We start from the raw sequence: 20209 nt of genomic DNA, 5'->3' as shown, positions 1-20209 counted from the left end.
TACAAAACTTTGTGACGATGTCAACAAATAAAACAAAACTTTTAGTTGTGTGGAATGAGAGATCACGTACGCACAAATACAACCATTTTGTAATCAAATAGAAAACGATTTTCATATAAAATAAAGCTAATCATCAATGAATTCTTCAAGGACATCAAAGAACCCAAAAAACATTGTATGCACCCTTGAATTCTATGTAACATTCAAAACTTTACAAACTAACTTGAAAAGAAAATTGTAACAAAAAATGTTTACCTGTAACCAAAGTTGCAAATAAGCAAGCAACACCAAAAATGATACTAGTTTATGAATAATTTGATTTTTTGTACTTTTTATCAATAGAAAGAGGAAAACTATATATGAGATTGCATCTCTTTGGACTCCATTTCCTTCACACTGTCTACAATGTCTTTATTCTTCTTTGACAAAGACTGATTGTGTTCTTCAATGTGCTTGATTATCATTTCCAGGTGTCTTTTGTATGTTGCGCTTCTTCGTTTCTCGATCGCCAGCTGTTGTGAAAGTTCCCGAATTTTATCATGTTCATTCTACAATAAACGAGTGCAAACACATCAGGATCCTCAGGGAGTGAAAATATAACTTAATTCGGTCAACATCTAATTAGGAAACTTTTAATTACCGACGTTTTTGGATTATCATCAGCATACGAGACCTCTAAATGCAACCTAACGTGAAATTCAGGGGTTCGGGACAACCTCACAGATTCTCAGGCTGATCCGTATAACCAGTTTATTTTTATAACTTTTTAAAATTGTGTTTTGTGTCATAATTCACATAATCGTGCCAAAAGTTAAAAGAGAAATCTAATCTTAACTACTTTTTATACACATTTTTATTTTTGGTTGTAAATTTGTAATTCTAATGTTTAATCTGCCCAAAGATAAAAATAGAAACAAATTTCCGGGTTAAAAGGGTCATGCTCGTGTTCGAGTATATGACACGATTTTCAGTTTCATGTCAGGTTTGATCCATCAACCACGAACATGACTCGTTTAGCACCCTGGACAATAGCTAAGGCATAAACCGACTATAGCTAGCATCAACTAATATAAATACCACATGTCTACACAGGACAGGGCAAAAACAGGTCAAGCAGATCATGATTTAGACTATAATACACTACGCTGGTAATATACAGTTTCAAAAGGTATACCATCTTGATTTTATGCAAAATAATTCCCACATGTTAGATAAATAGTATGAACCTTTAGAGCTTAGAATTTTCTTCCTCTTAAACGTGTAGAAAAAAGGTAACGATGTTTCTGCAGAAATCATATTTGTAGTTGCCACATTATGAAAAGTGATTACAGGTTTTTCCACACCAATCACCATAGGCGCTAGATAATTTTTATGTACTACAATAAAAACTTGTGTGTATGCCCTCCGGATTATATGATATTTATGTTAATTTTAAGAAGAGGTTTTTATGATTATCTTTGAACATCAATGTTTATGTTCTACTGTTAATTTAATTATTAATTTAATGGCAGTACAACCACCACCCACCGGTGTTGATATTAATTAGTGAACCTTGACTGCAAGTAATTCATTATATTTATGGTATTTAATTAAATTCTGTATCTTAGTATTTAATTAAATTCTACAGGTTCTTACAGTAATTTTGATAATTTAATAATTACTATAGCTTAAGGCTTCTTAAAGATTTTTAGGGAGAAAGGAGCACCTTAAGGCTTCTATTTACCTTATTTTGGTCACACACCATATAGTATTATTATTATTTTATTATTACTATTATTGTTTTTATTAATATTATTATTATTATTATTATTAATTTTTATTAATATTACTATTATTATTATTATTATTATTATTTCATTTACTTTATATTGCCTCATACATATTTTTTTTTAGAGCTGAGGGTCTCTCTGGAAGCCACCTTTTTATCCCGTTGGATAGAGGTACGGTGTGCCTACATCCCACCCTCCCCAGACCCTACTTATAGCTTTGCTGTTGGTGGGACTTAACTGGGTATGATTGATTGATAATAATTACTATAGCTTAGTAACTATAGAGGTAGGGTACCAAAAAGACCCAAATACCCTTAAGTACCACCCGCGGGTCGCAGAGGAACTTCTAATAGGCCACCCGCGGAACATATGAATCACCCGCATATCGCGATAGAGGAAGAACGTCCTCATAACACGCGCGGAAGCATCCTGGTATCCTCAAAAGGCATCCGCAGGACAAGACACCTGTCTGCCTAAAATAACTGGAAAACAATACCAGCGGGACAGCTGTCATCAATCAATTACTCTCTAGAAGGAGGATCACGATTCTTACTTGGGGAATACGTGATATATCAACCAATGAACAGAGACACCTGGCCAGGTTGTTATAACCGTGCACATGGCCAGGATGCAATCCATCCTATCACTGGATGACACGTGTCCAGGTTGTTATACCCATGCACATGGGACGTATAGCTTAACCTATCATAAGAGGACACGCGTCCAGGTAGTTATCAAAGATCTTCTAGAAGAGGACAGCTGGCCCAATCACCTTCCTACACCCTTCGGCTATAAATACCTTGTCAAATGGTATGAGGTATTCATTCACTCACCTACATTCTGACTACACTTAGTCTATTTACTTCAGTACTTTCTTCTCTACGAACGTTACTGATTCTCACGCCGGAGGGTGGTTACAGGAAGACCCCCCCCCCTCTTGTCCTTCCTGTAACGAGACTCACGGGGTTTGTTTTGCAAGTTCCGGTCATTGGACTTTGGGAAGTTATACTCATATCTTGGTTGTAATTATCGTATTGTACCCTGTGGACTCACTAGATCCAGGACCCATACCCGGGAATTGGATCTGTGTTTCTTCAGTAACATAAATGAGGGAGTATAGGATCTATGTGGGATTAAGCATTAATAAGACCTCCTACCTAATATAAAAAGATCTATAAGCTATTATCAGACTTCTAGCTTCCGGTTCTACTATTATTAATTTATTATAGGTACCCGTTTTAGGGTCATGTACCTTTCCAGTTAAAATTATGGCCACGACATATCAATGTAATTTTAAAAAACTATATATCAGAAAATGAGAAATATCGTCCGTTGATCCCATCACACTTGTTCCATATATAATTCCTAAGAAGATCATAGGATTAATCATGGTCTAATTCCCCTAGTCCAGTTTTTCCATTTCAAACAAACTTTTGGTGCTTCTGCAATTTAAATCTTAGTTTATTCTTTTCATAAATCATGTGACTTTACATGGTATCATATACGCTATATGCAAAACATGAGGCACAAAATCTTTAACTTTAGTATTAATTTATGATGCACAAATATGCTATAAATGCAATACCAAAAATTTAATGTTCATATTTAGTAGAAACATGAAAGATATTGTAAATAAAACTAATCAGATTGAGTAAGAAATCAACAAACCGGATATTGGTCAAAGATCAAGTCCCGACGCCCTTTGCCAGGTGTCAACGGGTGAGTATGCTCCTTAACGAATTTAGTAATTTCCCATTTTCCCGAGCTCACTTTCCTAACCAAAATCATTGCTCTACAACCAACCCTCGTTTCCGCCCTTTGTCTAACAACCTTCTCACGCTTATCTGGCATCCTAAACCCCTCTTTGTTACACACAAGCGCCCTCCCGATCGCGGTCCCATCGCGCCTCGACCTAGAAAGCTTGCTAACACGAACCACAAATCCGACGCGCGTAGCATACGCGTTGTAAAACGCGTGTGCTGCTGCTTCTGATTCAAACTCCTGACCTATATATGGTTCATCCCCTAAAAGTGATGTGTCGGCCGATTGAGTCAAATCTAACGGATCTATACCTGTTTCTGAATCGTCTTCATCATCATCTTGATCGATTTTGATATCATGATCTTCCAGCATACCTCCAATTGAACATCCTACCATGCCATCATCATCAACATCGACGTCATCATCATCAATAATAGTCCTGCCTGCCACATCAGCAGAACTAACTAATACCTCACCATTAATATCATCATCCACTTCAAAATCTACTGCAACACATACATAAGAAAATGGATTAATTAAGACAATCAGTTACATATCTCCACTTCGTAAACCATATATATTACATATCTTGGGTTTGGATCAAATACAAATGACGTTATCGTGAGAATTGTACAAATAATTAGAGTAATTATTATTACACTATAACTTTTGAACTAGAGTAATTATTATTACACTGTATTATTTTTTATAACATAAGTACTCTAGTTCAAAACTGTAATTACTCTAGTTATTTGTATGTTAATTTTATTAAAATTAATTTATTGAATGACTATTTTACCCTTATATTTACTAAAGAATATCTCCTCTTCCTAAAACATATATTCTACATATTTATATGCGGTTTACGAGTCGGAATCTGGAATGTGTTCCACACCGGTTAACACATCAGACTCCAGTTAACGCATCAGACGCACATCATTAATTGCTTGTCCGGCACACGCCATGAGTCAGATAGGCGTCCGACACCGGTAACACCTTTCGGACTCATGAGGTGTTAACCAACAGCAGACAAGCAACCAATGACGTGCGTCTGATGTGTTAAGCGGAGTGTGTTAACTGATGCGGAACACATTGCCGGATGTGTTAACCAGCGTTGGGGAAATATATATTATGAAAATGAAACCCTAATTCAACATAATATTTCTTTCAGCAATCGAGCGATTAAGATGAATTTTGACGGTTAATTAATTAAGATAAAAATAAAGGAAGAAACTTACTGAAATATAGGATTGAAATGAGTGTGATGATGTGATAGATTTCAGCATCAACAAATAAATAAATAAATATATAAATACTAGTAGACAGTCACAGAGAGAGAGAGAGAAAGGAGCGGTTGATTGAATGTTCGTTCTTGTAGAAAGAATAGAAAGATAGCCCTTGTGAATCACAAATGTATCTGTATTTATATATTTCACCCAAAAGCTAATAGTGTTCTTTCCGGTTTTCATATATATTTAGTACTAGGTTACAAACCCGTATGCTACACAGGTTGAAAAATTAACATGCTAAATTCATATAATGTTCATGAATCTTAAAAACAAAATTATCACTTTTTTGACTTTTTAACCCGTTGTTTCAATTGTTCATCTTCTAATTGTCCAGTTCTTTGTTTTTATCTTGTTCAAAATAATCCCTGATACATAATAGACTCTGATTTTCATTAGCCATGAAGGTTAAAATACTAATAAAAACATAAACTAACTTTAAGAAACTTGTGTATGTTCCTACTCAAATATACAATAACAATGTAAGTTAAAAAATTTTATTTGTCTAAAATAAACCTAATGACAATTTACCAATTCACTATAACTTCCTAGGTAGATTCTACTTTCTTATCACAATTCGCATTTATAATAAATGAATTATTTATCTTTATAAATACATAAGTTGTTCAATCAAACACACCCAACTTGTTTTGACTTTATAAATGCATCACTTGTTCAATCAAACATACTGGTTTGCTTTGACTCGTGAACTATGAAATACCCATTTTGGCCAATGACTCGTGAACTATGAAACATACGATGCGAAAAAAATTTATCAAGATGAATGTGATGGTCAACTTAGTTGCATAAGCCATAGTTGAATTAATCAAAAGCAATACCCAGATGAATCAATGCTCCAATACAACAGAGACAGTAGAATTCTTCCCTGCAAATATACATCAAACCAATCAAAACAAATTACAACTTATGTCTTTGCAAATCCATATATAAAATATTATGTGTGGAAAATAAAATTACTCATTTACCCCTCAAAAGAAAGTAGAATGCCTTGAAAAACTGACTTGAAGCCCAACCAACAATCACGATGATGCAGAAAACTCCATATTAATAAAACCTGGCTCACATTGCAATAAATAACTTATTAGTTTGATTCATTAAGATCAAACTTCATGATATTTCTATACAATTATGTATTTTACAAATACAATCCTAATTTAATAATTCAAGAAAAGAAAACATAAGCACACTCTACTGCTATAGTTGATTATATGAACATAAGTCGCTCAATAGAAATCAAAACCTTCTTTCTGTTAAGAACTTTATTGGAAAATAAATTTAGATCTAATGAAGTCGTGAATTTTCTTTTTTTTTTTCTCAAATTTTCCCAGGCTTCACAATTGAAAAACTTTTATCAACATACTCTGAGTACTTGGAAGCTGTTAGTTGATAAATTAACAAATTGCATAACAATTATTTTGAAAAAATGATATATTAAATAGATAACTGTGCAATTCTAGTCTGTAACACCTAAATTAATTATAAATAAGTTTAATTAATCCAAGTTTTACATTCATATTAAGAAATTGTCTAAAATAAATAATAATTAAAAAATAGATGTTTACAAGGTAATTTCTTTGTGGATGGAAAACAACTCTAATGAAACTTAGCCCCATCGATCGATCAAAAACGTGTATAAAAAACCAATTTTCATAAATAAACGGGTTTTAGGTCTCATCAAACCATAAGTATATTATTAACTTTCATAAATATTATTTATAATTAAAAAACCAATTTTATAGTAAAAAATATAAACGGGTCTTAGGTCTCATCAAAACCCTATAACTTTTAAACCGGGTTATAACATCTCATTTATTTATGAAACAATTTATCATCAAACCATAAGTATATTATTAACTTTCATACAATAAAAAATTATAAATTCAAAAAATAAATAAATATTAGAACAAACAATATAAAACAGCCCCCGTAATCACATGGGATTATTCGCCTTCTCCCTTCTGCAGTTAGTTTGGAGCTACGTCAATCACGGAGATTATGATCTCCAGTGTTGTTGAATGATGTTCATGCTAAATTAAAGTTGAAAGTAGCCTCTCGTATAAAAACCTGAGTTGATAATAACTTATGAACTGATAGGCTTTAGTAGCAACGATCTTAATGTATTTTATATTCATACCCTGTTGGACTTCTATTTTTAAATCGCGAAATAGTCAACTCGTAAGGGCCATGTTCACTTAAGATATAAAAGCTTAGTTTCTTGCAGTGGCGGATCTTGGAATATTTTCCAGTGGGTTCACTATTCGGTCTAGCTCGAAGGTTTGAGTCGGTTTGATGATTCGGGTCAGTTCACATAATAAATATACGGTACAATAACTATAAACAAGCATCGTCATTAGAAACTAGTTTTATTACCGTCCCAGTCAGGTTTTCGGAATTAACATTAGTCAAACTTAACAAACATGTTCACCCAAATAATTTTACAAACTGATTGGATATTAACAAACGTGATAAAAAACAGTTAAAGATGTCAATTTATAAAGTATGATCATGGACCTCTACTTAAATCGGTTCGGCTTGCGCAAACGCCTCCTCAGCCTTGACTGGCGGACGATTCATTCTATGGACCTTGACTCAAAGCTAAATATTCAAGTTTTTTTCATCAGTTAATCAATAAAATTCATATATGTTAGTCTAGCAATGAATATTTTAAAACTAAGGCTACTAAACCTAAAAGATCATCATCATCATCATCGTACTCAGTATATCCCACCAATAGCAATGCTATGGTAGGGTCTGAGGAGGGTAAGATGTAGACAGCCTTACCTCTATCCCATAGGTATAGAGAGGCTGCTTCCGGTGAGACCCCCGGCTCGATAGTAGTTTTGCATCAAGCCTTGGACATAAGGCACATAGCACTCAATCATCGGGACACCGGCTGATCGGTGCATGTGCCCTTGTCTTTCGGCCATCTACGCCGCCACATGATGCCTGATTAACCTTCCGCCACCTTTAACGTTATTTTCACGAGATTAGTAAAATAACGTCAAAATTAGTGCAATTTTACTTTTGTCCACCCGAGGGTTCACACATATATACATTATATGCGCGCACCGCAAGCAGGGCCTAAAAGATGTGTGTAAAAGATATGGATTATAAATTTATAAGTTACAACCATGTGTGTAACTAAATTGTGTGCATTAAATGCCGTTCTAAAAAGCCATGATCAAATATAAATCTATTAGTTACACGCTTGATGATAGCAGCGTGACTATATTAACTCAAGAAAGACAATTATGAATTATATGAGAATTTTACAATATTTGACCATTTTACACTAACATCATTTGTGATTGTGTGATTAGACCAATTTGCTCCTAGAAATCAATTGAGGAAACCAGGGGTTGGAACAATATTCTTCATAACTTTCATTGCCTTTATTATATCAAAAATGGCCTATAAGCATATAAACATAAAGAAACCTAATCAAAATGAAAAATGAAAAAACCTGTTGCCTAGAAATTAATTGAGGATATTATGTGGTGCATCACAAGCCTAATTAATGCTGTTACCAGTTAAAAAAATTAAAATAAAAACCCTGCTTTGAGAGAGAATCGAACCATGGTTTCCACAATAGAAAGACTTGTAGTTTACCACCAGACCATAGTTCCAATTTGTATATGGTTTCACTCACAATTTATATGTGGGTTCACTTTCATATTTTATCTAGGCGTTCTATATAAAATACGAAACTCAGTGGGTTCCCGTGAAACCACACCCGGTACCTAAATCCGCCTCTGGTTTCTTGCCTAGCTAAAAATGCTGAAACAAGCGGCTCAAATTTTATTACAACCAGCTTCAACCTTGACTCCTTGAATTAAAACTGGTTCGGGTTTTCACTTGCTAAATAACATGATCTTGATTAAACTTCTATTAAGTTTTAACTTTCTTATACAAAATAAGTAAATAATAATCATCATCATCATCGTACTCAGTATATCCCACCAATAGCAAAGCTATAGTAGGGTCTGAGGAGGGTAAGATGTAGACAGCCTTACCTCTACCCCATAAGGATAGAGAGGCTGCTTCCGGTGAGACCCCCGGCTCGATAGTAGTTTTGCATCAAGCCTTGGACATAAGGCACATAGCACTCAATCATCGGGACACCGGCTGATCGGTGCATGTACCCTTGTCTTTCGGCTATCAACGCCACTACATGATGCCTGATTAACCGTCCGTCACTTTTAACGTTATTTTCACGAGATTAGTAAAATAACGTCAAAATTAGTGCAATTTCACTTTTGCCCACCCGAGGGTTCACACATATATACATCATATGTGCGCACCGCAAGCAGGGCTATAATAATAATAATAATAATAATAAATGGATACACTATACATTGAAAACCACTCTGAAAATATACACGTACTCTGCCAACTGTCTCTAACTCAAAACACACTTACAACAAATCGTTCAAATGAACTACAAAAAGCACAACCACAGTCATGAAGACATCCAAAAACCACCCATTGCAGCCTGCAAATACACATTAATATTCACTTCAAAAAAATTTAAAAATATATATATAGAATATTAATAATAATAATAATAAATTATAAAAACATTCAAAAGATTTTTTATTTAAGGAAAAACACACACCATGGTATACCGTATCCGACGTCGGTAGTGCAGGCAATGACATCTCTACAAAAATCAAACATATAAAATAAAGTAACAAAAATCAAACATATAAAATAAAGTCAAAACAGGTTGCGTAAAAAATTTCAAAAGTCAAACTGATTACCAGGAGCACAAAGAGAGAAGGATGTCATAGATGATGATGAAGGCCATGGAGCCGCAATATTGTCGCTTAAATCACACGTGAAACTGAACCCGCTTGAATTATCATACCCCACATCCGCAGGCAAACTTCTAAGTAGACACCCTGCAGGCATATCCAAATCATAAATTAATAAAAGCTGTAAACCATTTAAACCGATTATTCCGTCCAAAATTATACGAATAGGTTCGTTTGACCGGATTAAGATTTATACAGTTCGATTCACGGTTTACAGTTATGGTTTGTGTGGTTACGTGCTGTATAATAATTATGCCCCACCCATCTTTAACAATTTTAAATATTTTGATACAAACTAATAATTTTAACCATCAAACCAAATCGTTTTCATCGACACAACCAACCAAGCCAACCCTGTGTTTTCATTGAAACCGCCCAAAACGGACCATAAACCTCTTATAACTTGCTTACAGAAATCATAGAAAATATACCTTCACCTCCAGAAGCTACTTCAGCCCCAGAAACCATATTGCATACAAAAATAAAAACAAATATCAGAAACATTATAAAATAATAACAATAACAACAGCAACAACAACAATAATAATAATAACAATAACAATAACAATAGCAATGAGAATTTCAATTTATTTACCTACAATTTGAAGAGGTCAAATATTCAAATTCATAAAAGTTAAATTTACTTTTAGCAAATATTACAGAAGTTTCAAAAACTAGGTAAAAAGTGTTTGCAGGTGGACCCGGCCCGTATTGACCCGTAACTCAACCCGTTCGAAAAAAAACTAATTTACCTTGGAGACTAAAATCTTTCAAGTCAACATCACAAAGTTCATAAACGTCATCTAGCACTCCACCTTTCCGTAGCATTGACCCCAAAAACGATGCACAAAGTATTGCTTGTTTATTTGTAATCAGCATCTGCCTTTGTACTCCCGCGATGTATGAATTTAATGAGCTACAACATGAAGGACTTGGTGCAGCCACATTCTTACAAGCCTTTATTACACCAACCGGCTCCTTCATTTCCAATGGGCAAACTGCATCCCATACGCATTAATAAACACACGGTCAGAAATTATATTCTCTCTTGGGTAAACAACCAAACAATTTGTAAATTTGGGTTGAGTAGAACCAGTTGAGAAAACAGTGATTATGTAGGTATTTTTAGTAACCGATTATGATGGTTCGGTTTTGGTTATATGTACTTATGCAACCGAAAAAACTAGACTGATATATATGCATACACGTTTGTGTATTATAGGGGTTTAAACGAGCCAAGTCGTTAATGAACTACTCGAGATCAGCTCATTAAAAGCTCAAATCAAAACAAAACCAAATTGAGCCAAACTTAAACGAGCTCGAGCCTAAAACTAAGCTTGTTCAGAAAACGAGCCTAAGCTCGAGCATCATTTATCTAGATCAAGCTGGCTCGCGCGCCTAAACGAACCTATTATTTCTATTTAACATATCAAATATTTTCTTTTATTATTATTGCTATATAAAAATAAACAAGCCGAGCTCGAGCTTTAAAAATAAAACTCGAAACAAGCCGAGCTCGAGCTTTAAAAATAGAACTCGAAACGAGCCGTGCTTAGGATCGGATCGGCTTGTTTACACCCCTAGAAAAATAAATTCTTACAATATATGCACACACGTACAAATAACCAATTTAACCAGCCAAAAAAACAAATTAACAAAACAAAAACCAATTTAACCGAAGGAAAAATGACCACAACTTCAAAACTTCAGCAACCGATTTAACCGAACCACACTTTGGAAATGGGCTTAACCGAAACCAATCGATTATGATTTTTCAATAACCGAAGTTATGGTTATAACTCGGTTTAAGCCGATAAACGAACCGAACCAACCCATGCTCGCCACTAGACTATAGCTATACCTTTGTTAACTTTGCAAGCAGATAATATTCTGAAAGAAGTATCCGCAGCATCTGATGGAAGTTTTCTTGCAAGCCAAGAAAACACAACCCCTTTGCAATCATTCAACACATCAACATTAGATAAACCCGTGTTCATACTTTTATCAACTATAGTTTCCGATGACGATATTTGAAACGCAGCTTCCATAATCGCGGGTTGACAAACCGATCTGCAACATTCTTTAAGCGGGTCGATCACGCTACACGCATCTAATAACTTACTCGTGTTGACCGTTTTCTCAAACGTACTAATATCCTTAATGGGGCACGAACCGCCCGTTAAATTTGACGATTTATAAGAACACATTAACAGGATCGAGTTGTACGCGCCTTTGCTGGCTAAAACTTCCACAATATCTTTAAAGCAGTCATCAGCGGTTGTGGTGTTTTGTAAAACTAAACTATCAGTGTTTTGACTAAAATGCCCTTGGAATATGTGAAGTGAACTAGCGAATTGTGGACAGCATATCACGTTTTCGACATATGAGGCTAAAAGTACAGAACAGTCGGCTGCGGTTTTTTCCATGATGTTTGAAATAGACGAGAAGTTGAACGGGCATCGACCTGTTAATACCGGTTTGTATGTTTTTGGGAAGTAAGGGTACATTGGTGGCAATACCCTCCCAAGATAGGGGTAATTTGGTAAAACTGATGGGGAGATTTCTATAGGTTGGAAGATTCCAGAACTGGGAAGGCTAACTAGTTGAGAAGGGGGTGGAAGGTTCTTAGAAATTACATTTGGGGAATATGATAATAAGACTGTGAAAAGAAAGATGTGAAAACACAATGAACCTGCAATTAGAATAACTTATCTTAGGAGTTGAATAATTATGAAAAATCATGAAATAAAAATTTATTATTATAATTAAGATACCCTCGAGAAGTGTGGCTGCTTTAACAGAATCCATAGATTAACTAGCCTTCTGGGAACATGGATACTGCATAAACGATTTAGCCCTGTCAATGAAAAATACAAATGAGTCAAACCGAATTATCTAAATGAGTTAACATGTATGCAGGTTGTAATCAAGTTATATGTATAAGTGCTAAGTAGATTGAAGATGATATAAATGAGTTAAAATGATTCGTAAACAAGTTGACACTCTGGTTCGACCTGTTTGATCAAACTGGTTAAACATGTTAACCAGAGCACGGCCCACTTATTAAACAGGGTGAATATGACAACCTAAAACATGAAGGCTTCTCATTATCTACAACTACTTATTCTGAATAAACCAACTCATTACATACCATGTATCCTTTAAATACAAAATATCCTTATATTAAGAATCAGATTACTTACTTAAATTTGAAAATGAACATCAATTCAATTGACTGTCCACAACGTCTTCAGTAAATCCATTAATATATACTTTATTACTACCACTTGTGTTATATATATTATAATTACTTGAAAGATTCAGAAGAGGTCATACAGTTTTTGAACTCCAACTCATCAGGCTGGAGAGCATGAAATAAAACATATTAATAAACAGTAAACTAGCCGGGCCCGATCTTGAAAAACTACTCACAAGTGGAGCTATGTGTAATTTAAGCGAGCCTAGTAAAGCTCGGGCTGGGCTTGCCTATCTTGCACCCCTACGTTCAATAGCTTATGGTAAAGTATATATCCTAATCCTATCCATGGATTTTATCAAAAGTAACTTCGGTAATTGTATCTATTGGTGGCGAATAATTAACGAAAACCTAAAACACTAAAAGCCAAAGAAAACCTAAAATCATAACCATAAGCATATATATTGAAAAGGAATAACATGTAAGGTGCAGGCACATACCTGAAGGTTTTGATCGGAAGAAGTGTGATCTGAAGATGATTGCAGAGTGTACGGTACAGGTGAGTATAATAATAATAATCCAGATCCTTGTCTGTCATCTAAGCACAGAGTATATGTTGTGATTGGGATGATGTGTGCTAGTAGAAGAAGAAGATATTATTATTATAGAGCATTTTTTAGTGAGAAGAAATGAAAGAACCCTAGGTTGGGTTGTGTGTGTGTTTTAGAGTGAGAAAAAGGTGAATTGATGACTGGGGAGTGTGTGTGAGAGAAACAAAGGGTGGAGACTAGTAGCAGGTGTATTTTGTGGACTTTTTGTTCATGCCCCCCGGTTTGCGTTTTCTTGGGCCTTCTGACGGCCCGTTTTTGTTACCTAAAGCTATTTTAGGAATTTAGTTTTCAAGTTGGTTCAAATTGCAATGATTTAATCCATAAGTAATTTAGATTTAGTGTTTTGGATTTTATTTTGGGTTAATTCACAGTTATTTTTTATTCAGGTTGTCTACTTAAATGGGAGTTTTTAAAGGTTGAAATCCATAACTAATTCGGTTTTATAACCGGTTTGGTAATTAAGAAGGGAAACCAACGATAGAACCGGCTTGCTGGGTCGGTTTGGTTAAAACTGGTTTTTTATACATCTCTACTAAGAAGGAGTACACAACTAAGTTTAACCGGATTATGAGATTGGTTTCGTGCCTGGTGGATACAGGTGCTATGTCGAAGGATTGTCATAGAAGATTATGGCTTTTTTGAGGGCCAACGGCCTAAGTACCTTTGACTATGTGGTGGAAGTTCGTGAGATCATGTATGATGATGTGGATGTGGAGGAAGTGATTGCTAAAGAACCTGGGAAGAATAAATGAACCGCTCCTGCTAAGTGAGTTGATGGCAATGTTTTCATAACCTACCGGTTTACCGGTTCAACCGGTCAGACCGGCCGAACACATTTGCTCAAAAAATGGCAGGTCAAGCCTAAAAAATGATTTTTCAAAAAAAAAAAAATTATAGAGAAAACCGGTTCAACCGGTCCGGTTTTCCGGTCCGACCGGATGAACCGGTTCGGACCGGCCGGTTCCCAAAACAGCCGAGCGAAGAACCGGACCGGTCGGACCGGTTCGACCGACCGGTCCGGTCCGGTCCGGTCCGATCTCAACAACATTGGTTGATGGGGTTAGTCCAAGACATGAAACCCAGTGAAGATGAGTATGAGTTGTGCAAGAAATATGACAAGAAGCACTCTACAGAATATTGTTTGGGTTCCAACCTAGCAACCTTTATTTCAAGTTTGGAAAGACCGACCACTACTCACACGATTGTAAAAATGGCCTGAAGTGTCATAACTGTGGGGTGATGGGGTTTATCACCAAGAGATTGTAATTATGGGAGATTAAGGGGGCCGTATGCAGGTCAAAATAAATGGGTCAAAGAAAAGTTAACTCAAGTTATTTCGGGTTAGTCAAACTGGGTCAAAGCTAATAGAGGTCATTTTGACTACAAAAGACATTTTTGATATTTCATAAGATATTGATATTTGGTTAGAATTCAATGCAGTTGGTTCGGGTCACAAGGTTCATATTAGTTACGCGTTTAAAAAAACAAATGCATATTTTGACTATGGGTCAAATGATTTGTTTGAAATACAATATAAGTTTAATTTTGAAAATGCTAAAGTTCTAATAAGTGTTTACTTAAAATGTCAAACGGATCGAAATTTTACCCAAAGGCATTTTAGGAAGTTATTTTTCAGGTTAGTTCAAATTGCAATGATTTAATCCATAAGTAATTTAGCGTGTTGGATTTTATTTTGGGTTGATTCACAGTTATTTTAAATTCAGGTTGTTTACTTGAAACCCCAACGCGTTCTTCATATATGTGGGTGTGTTATCCATTTTTTAGGGTGTAGTTGGAATGCTTGCGAGGGAATGAAAGAGAAAATGTTACTGTTCATAGTTAGATTTGGAGAAACACTTTTCATCTTCTATAATTTTTTAAATTTTGTTATTTTTTTTAAAGCGGTTGTGAGTAAAGAAGAGAGAAAATGTAATGATAAATATATAAAAAAAGAATTATTTAATTGAAAATGAGAGAAAATGTGATGATTTTAAGTGTAATTTTTGATTTGAAGATGAAATGCTCTAATGCAATCACTTTATATTGTGTAAGACCCATTTTACATGTATATCTCGATATTTGTATTCATTTTTAAAAAAAATAGAACGACGACTTTCTTGTAATTAGGCTACCGGAATCTCCAAATTTTGAGAGCTCTGATGCCCCAATCTGACCAGACTATGTTGTCTTAACCGGACTCACGTTAGCTTCAGAGTTGGCTTGGGTGTTCTTGTTAAGGCATAGATTTTATGCTAAGGATACTTTTTCCATATGTAGCTTGTGGATTATTTATCCTAGAGATATGTTCCAGGTTGCGAAGTGTCACACCCCGACCAAAGGCGGAACATGCCGGGGTGCAACCGATTGCCCAAAAACACAAGACACTATTTAAAGTGACAATATTTATTTAACTCATTTTATTGCAACAAATCAATAACACAACACATCTCGTCCACACAAACAAGTTGAATACAAGTAACAACTATATTGTTTGTTTTACTAATATCCTAATAGTCTTGGTAACGTTTTCGTCAAGTCCTCAAGTCAACAAAAGTCAAATATGTAACATTTCATAAAATAAAGTTTGTCAACACAAAGGTTGGTGAGCAATTTATAAGTTTGAGCATATAAGTATATAGTAATAAAAAGCCACAAAACTTGTATACGTAACGATAAATAAAAGCAACAACTTGGATAAAATAGTTATCGCTAAGAAGTTAGCGACACCCAACTATAAGGGGTTGCCAAATAGTTTAGGATTTTATAGACAGTTGCTAAACACATTAGCACCACCTAGCTACAAGGGGTTGCCAAGTAGTCTAGGATTTAATAGTTATCGTTAATTGCATTACGTTAACAACACCTTGCCATGAGGGGTTGCCAAATGGTCTAGGATTTATAGTTCCACCATCCAAAAGCGATAAACACATAGGCAAATAAGCATGTAAGCATAGAACACCAAATCGAGCAATTATTTAAGTAAAGTATACAATCACGTTTGTGGGTTTAAGATTCAAATAAATAAAGCATTTAGTTTGATAGGTATGAAATGTCACCCCAAAACGAAAGATGGAAAAAGGGGTATGAAAGTACTCACCTCGATTGACGAATCGGGAAATAATAAAATGATCGACATATAGAAAGCTTGTGAACAAAACGAACGAATCCGATTTGAAACGATAAACACCTTAGCTAAACATAAATAATGTAATATATTAATGAACTTGGAACCATGAAGAAACTATATTGGAAACAATGAACGATGAGGTTCGGTTGTAAATCGGAATACCTGTTAATTTGTAAATGATTAGGGACTCGTACTTATTTGATAATTTAAAATAAAATATTATTATTTTATTGGGCTTTTAAATAACTAAACCAATATCAAAATAGAAAGAAGACGGGCTTAATTTAAGAGTTCGGTTTTATAAAAATGAATAGATAATAAGGTTACAACAATATTATTAATGATAAGATAGTAATGATAATAATAATTCTAAAAATATATGTTAGATATATATATATATATATAAAATAATAATAATAACAATAATTATTTTGAATAATACTAATATTAATAGTTGTAGAATAGAAATCTCGGTATTAATTATAATGTTGTTGATAAAAAATGATAATAGTAATAAATAATATTGATAGTAATAACGATGCCATACTCGATGTTGGCTCGGTTTCTAAACGAGTTCACAAATTAAATATAATAATATTATTGCTAATAATTATGAATAAAAATATGATTTTACTAAATAATAATAACAACTTTTATATTTATAATAATAATGATAAAAATAATATTATTATTAATGGATACATATATTAGTAAGTTTAAAATACTAATAATAATTTGTGTGTAATGATATTAGTACCAATAGTAACCGAAATTTGTTAAGTATAAAAAAAACAACACCAAAACCGGTTTAGGATGAGACTCGAACCCGAGACCTCTAGTTCAACAACTTGTGTATAACCAACCGAACCAAAATAACAGTTGTTAAATTTAAACCCATAACCAAATTCAAAACAACACTATATCCAATCCAACTCGTTTCAAAGTATACAACCAAACAATATATCCGTTTATTACTAATTTAAATTCGACAATCGACATGAAAATTAATAATGACAAAACCCGAATTTAAATTGTACCTATTATATTGTTCACGAGTCGTCGGAGACGAAAAACAAAACTGCCGGAGATGAGAGACGGAGAGAGAGAGAGATAGAGAAATAGAGAGAGAGCCGAGAGAGTGTGAGAGTAGAGAGAGAGACGGTGAGATAGAGAGAGACGAGGAGATGGAGAGAGCTGCGGTGCAAGGCGGTGGCGGCCGGAAACGCGGGGAGAGGGGAAAGGGGCTCACCGGAGCTAGGGGAGGTCGCCAAAAATCGGTTATGAGGTGTGTCGGAGTTACGGGGGAGGGATCAGGGTGGCCGGAGTGCATCGGAGGTGGTGTTACGGACCAGAGGGTGGCTGAGTTGGGGTCGCCGGACCGCAGCTCCGGCCGCCAGAGACGGCTGCCGGAATCTCGAGAGAAAGAAAAGAGAGGCGGCTGGAATATGTGTGTGTTAATATTAGGTTTAGGTTTAGTTTAGGTGTTTATATATATAATATATATTTTCAAAATACCACCCTCAAGTTTCATCAAAGTTTAAAGCAAGTTTAGAGGTTCGTAAAAACTTATAACGACTTTACGAAAAATCGTTTTGAAGTCCTTATGTTTTCTTAGCGTCACTATAATATGACAAACATCGGTTTTATTAATGATCGATGTCTATTATAATATTATATAATAAATAGATAAGGTTCTAAAAATGTTTGAACGGTTTTACAAAATAAAAGTTTATAATACGAATATAACTCGAGACTCAAATTTGACGAATGTCACACTAAGGATCAATAATCCTCGGTATTACTTGTTTTACTAACGATTGTATTTGAGTGGTTCTTTGACTAATAGGTATAACGGCTATGGGACCTGGTCTACCTATTATCTCGCTACTAGACTCATTCAGCACATGGTCAAAAGACATAAACGCAGCTAGTGGGAGAGTGGCGCAAAGATAGGAGTGGTTGTTATTTCTATTTTTTGTATATAATTGAGATGATGATTGGCTAGTTACACACTTCACGTTCGTTAAGCAATACTCAGAATTCTCTCTAGAAATATACACACACACACATAGAAATCATTGTATTACTGATCATTATCTTTAACCCTTGTAACACTCTTTTTGATTAATAAACTGGTGATAGACGATTTGTCATCACCCGGGGGTTTTTGTGCCGGCGATCCGACCAAGATCAAGGGCTTTTCCTCGCAAAAAATCTTTGTGTTACTGTTTACATTCGTTTCATAACTTTTATTGCCATACAAGCACTAAACCCCACCTTATAAATTTGGTTACATTATCCTTAATCGATTTTTGACCAAAACAATTTGGCACCCACCGTGGGGCAATTGGTGATATAATCAAGAAAATTTCTATCATATTTCAACCTTTTTAACATATACCATCATCGATGGCCTCTTAAAAAACCTGTGCTTCAACCACCATGCCTTCATCACCTTCTCTCTCATCAAAAGCCTCACTGCCAATGCCTCTTCCATCCAAGGGAGCACCGAGGACCACCGCTGCTGAAAACAAGGCACAAACTCCAGTCTTTTAGAGCTCAAAGACCACTACTGCCACTTATGTGGTAAATTCTAACAATGATGATTCTGTTATGTTTTCACAGGTTAAGGCATACATGGAGCAGCAGAACAGGACTAACCAGAAGATCCTACGTGAGATAGAGGATCTCAAGAAGAATAAGAGGCCACTGGAGGATCAAACTCCTTTAATGCCAACGATGCTGGATTTCACTACTCCAGGATTCGTGGCTCAACAAGCTCAATGATCCTCCATCTTCCAGCAAGGATCGTCCATCCTTCAACCGGGATCCCGGGTTAGCATACTCAAGGATCCTCGATATTCCAGCAAGTATCATCTATCCTTCAACCAGGGTCCATGGGCCAGCAAGCTCAAGGATCCTCGTTCCTTCATGTTGGTGCATGATGTCAGTAGTTCAGTGTCGAGTGTCTGTAATCATGTTAGTTAGATTTTAGTTTTGTATGTAAGCGAAGTTGCTAACAAGTTCGCTGATATGGGCGAACTTGTTAGACAAGCGAAGTTAGGGACAACTTCGCCTGAACATGCCAGGCGAAGTTGTCGTGTCTATATAAGCTATTTGTTTACGGCTTATCAGTTAAGAATTAAGAGTTTGTTATTCGTGTATTCGGGTCAGAGAATTTGTATTTGGTGATCATAGTATCACGTGTTTACGGTTGGAATACAACGTGTGTTTGATTATCGTATCGTGTGTTAGCTCGTATCGTTCTCTATACTCGTAACGTCTTACGTAGGGATTCCGCACCTACGTAGAACGCGATATCTCGTGTAGATCCGGCTGGGAACCTACAATTGGTATTAGAGATTTTGCTCGATTGTGTGGTTCGGGATTATCACGCGGGTGTAGAAATCGTTCCGTTCGACTATTCGCGGGACGAGTTTTCTGAGTTTTTGTGTACTACTCACCTCCCACCTTCAAAAACAACCCATAACACCTTCGCACACCTCGAAAAACCCAGAAATCTAATCTTCAGAAAGTTTTGTGTTTTGTGAAAGATGTCTTCGATAAACATTACCGAACTGGTAAAGATGGAAGTAGAAGCGGGTTCGGCTACAAAGGCACCTA

At 35.3% G+C, this 20209-nt stretch overlaps 2 protein-coding genes across 3 annotated transcripts; both read right to left on the bottom strand.

The window, feature by feature from the left end:
• Positions 1-133: 133 nt before the first annotated feature.
• Positions 134-4105, bottom strand: LOC143635089 (uncharacterized). The gene is made up of 3 exons (XM_077102985.1): positions 4084-4105; positions 3438-4036; positions 134-548 (listed from the first exon to the last, which is right to left on the bottom strand). Exons 1-3 carry the CDS (start codon positions 4103-4105, stop codon positions 354-356), a joined length of 816 nt encoding a protein of 271 aa, XP_076959100.1. The 3' UTR covers positions 134-353.
• Positions 4106-9168: 5063 nt separating this feature from the next.
• On the bottom strand, positions 9169-13527 carry LOC143635100 (putative GPI-anchored protein At1g61900). Of its 2 annotated transcripts, none has more exons than XM_077102998.1 (8): positions 13348-13527; positions 12426-12508; positions 11513-12343; positions 10404-10649; positions 10083-10100; positions 9598-9738; positions 9453-9497; positions 9169-9329 (listed from the first exon to the last, which is right to left on the bottom strand). In XM_077102998.1, the coding sequence occupies exons 2-8, from the start codon at positions 12457-12459 to the stop codon at positions 9253-9255; spliced, it is 1392 nt and encodes a 463-aa protein (XP_076959113.1). In that variant the 5' UTR covers positions 12460-12508; positions 13348-13527; the 3' UTR covers positions 9169-9252. The 2 variants fall into 2 exon arrangements, with proteins under 2 accessions (XP_076959113.1, XP_076959114.1); XM_077102999.1 differs by having other exon boundaries at positions 10083-10097.
• Between the last annotated feature and the right edge of the window lie 6682 nt (positions 13528-20209).

This window comes from Bidens hawaiensis, unplaced genomic scaffold, assembly GCF_021521415.1.
Source record: "Bidens hawaiensis isolate Kalapana, Puna unplaced genomic scaffold, B.hawaiensis_p1.1 tig00007410_1, whole genome shotgun sequence".
Lineage (NCBI taxonomy): Eukaryota > Viridiplantae > Streptophyta > Magnoliopsida > Asterales > Asteraceae > Bidens > Bidens hawaiensis.
The sequence above is the reverse complement of the archived record's forward strand: the minus strand, read 5'-3'. Positions and strand labels throughout refer to the sequence as shown.

Bases quoted from the DNA above. Each gene is read 5' to 3' on its own strand.
- LOC143635089 (XM_077102985.1), bottom strand. From the start codon at position 4,105: ATGGTTTACGAAGTGGAGATAT. The intron at 4,037-4,083 runs GTAACTGATTGT...TATGTGTTGCAG, and splicing joins GGTTTACGAAGTGGAGATAT to TAGATTTTGAAGTGGATGAT. The intron at 549-3,437 runs GTTTGTTGATTT...CGTTTATTGTAG, and splicing joins TGATCTTTGACCAATATCCG to AATGAACATGATAAAATTCG.
- LOC143635100 (XM_077102998.1), bottom strand. From the start codon at position 12,459: ATGGATTCTGTTAAAGCAGCCACACTTCTCGAGG. The intron at 12,344-12,425 runs GTATCTTAATTA...TTCTAATTGCAG, and splicing joins AGCAGCCACACTTCTCGAGG to GTTCATTGTGTTTTCACATC. The intron at 9,330-9,452 runs GTGTGTGTTTTT...GTGTATTTGCAG, and splicing joins GTCGGATACGGTATACCATG to GCTGCAATGGGTGGTTTTTG.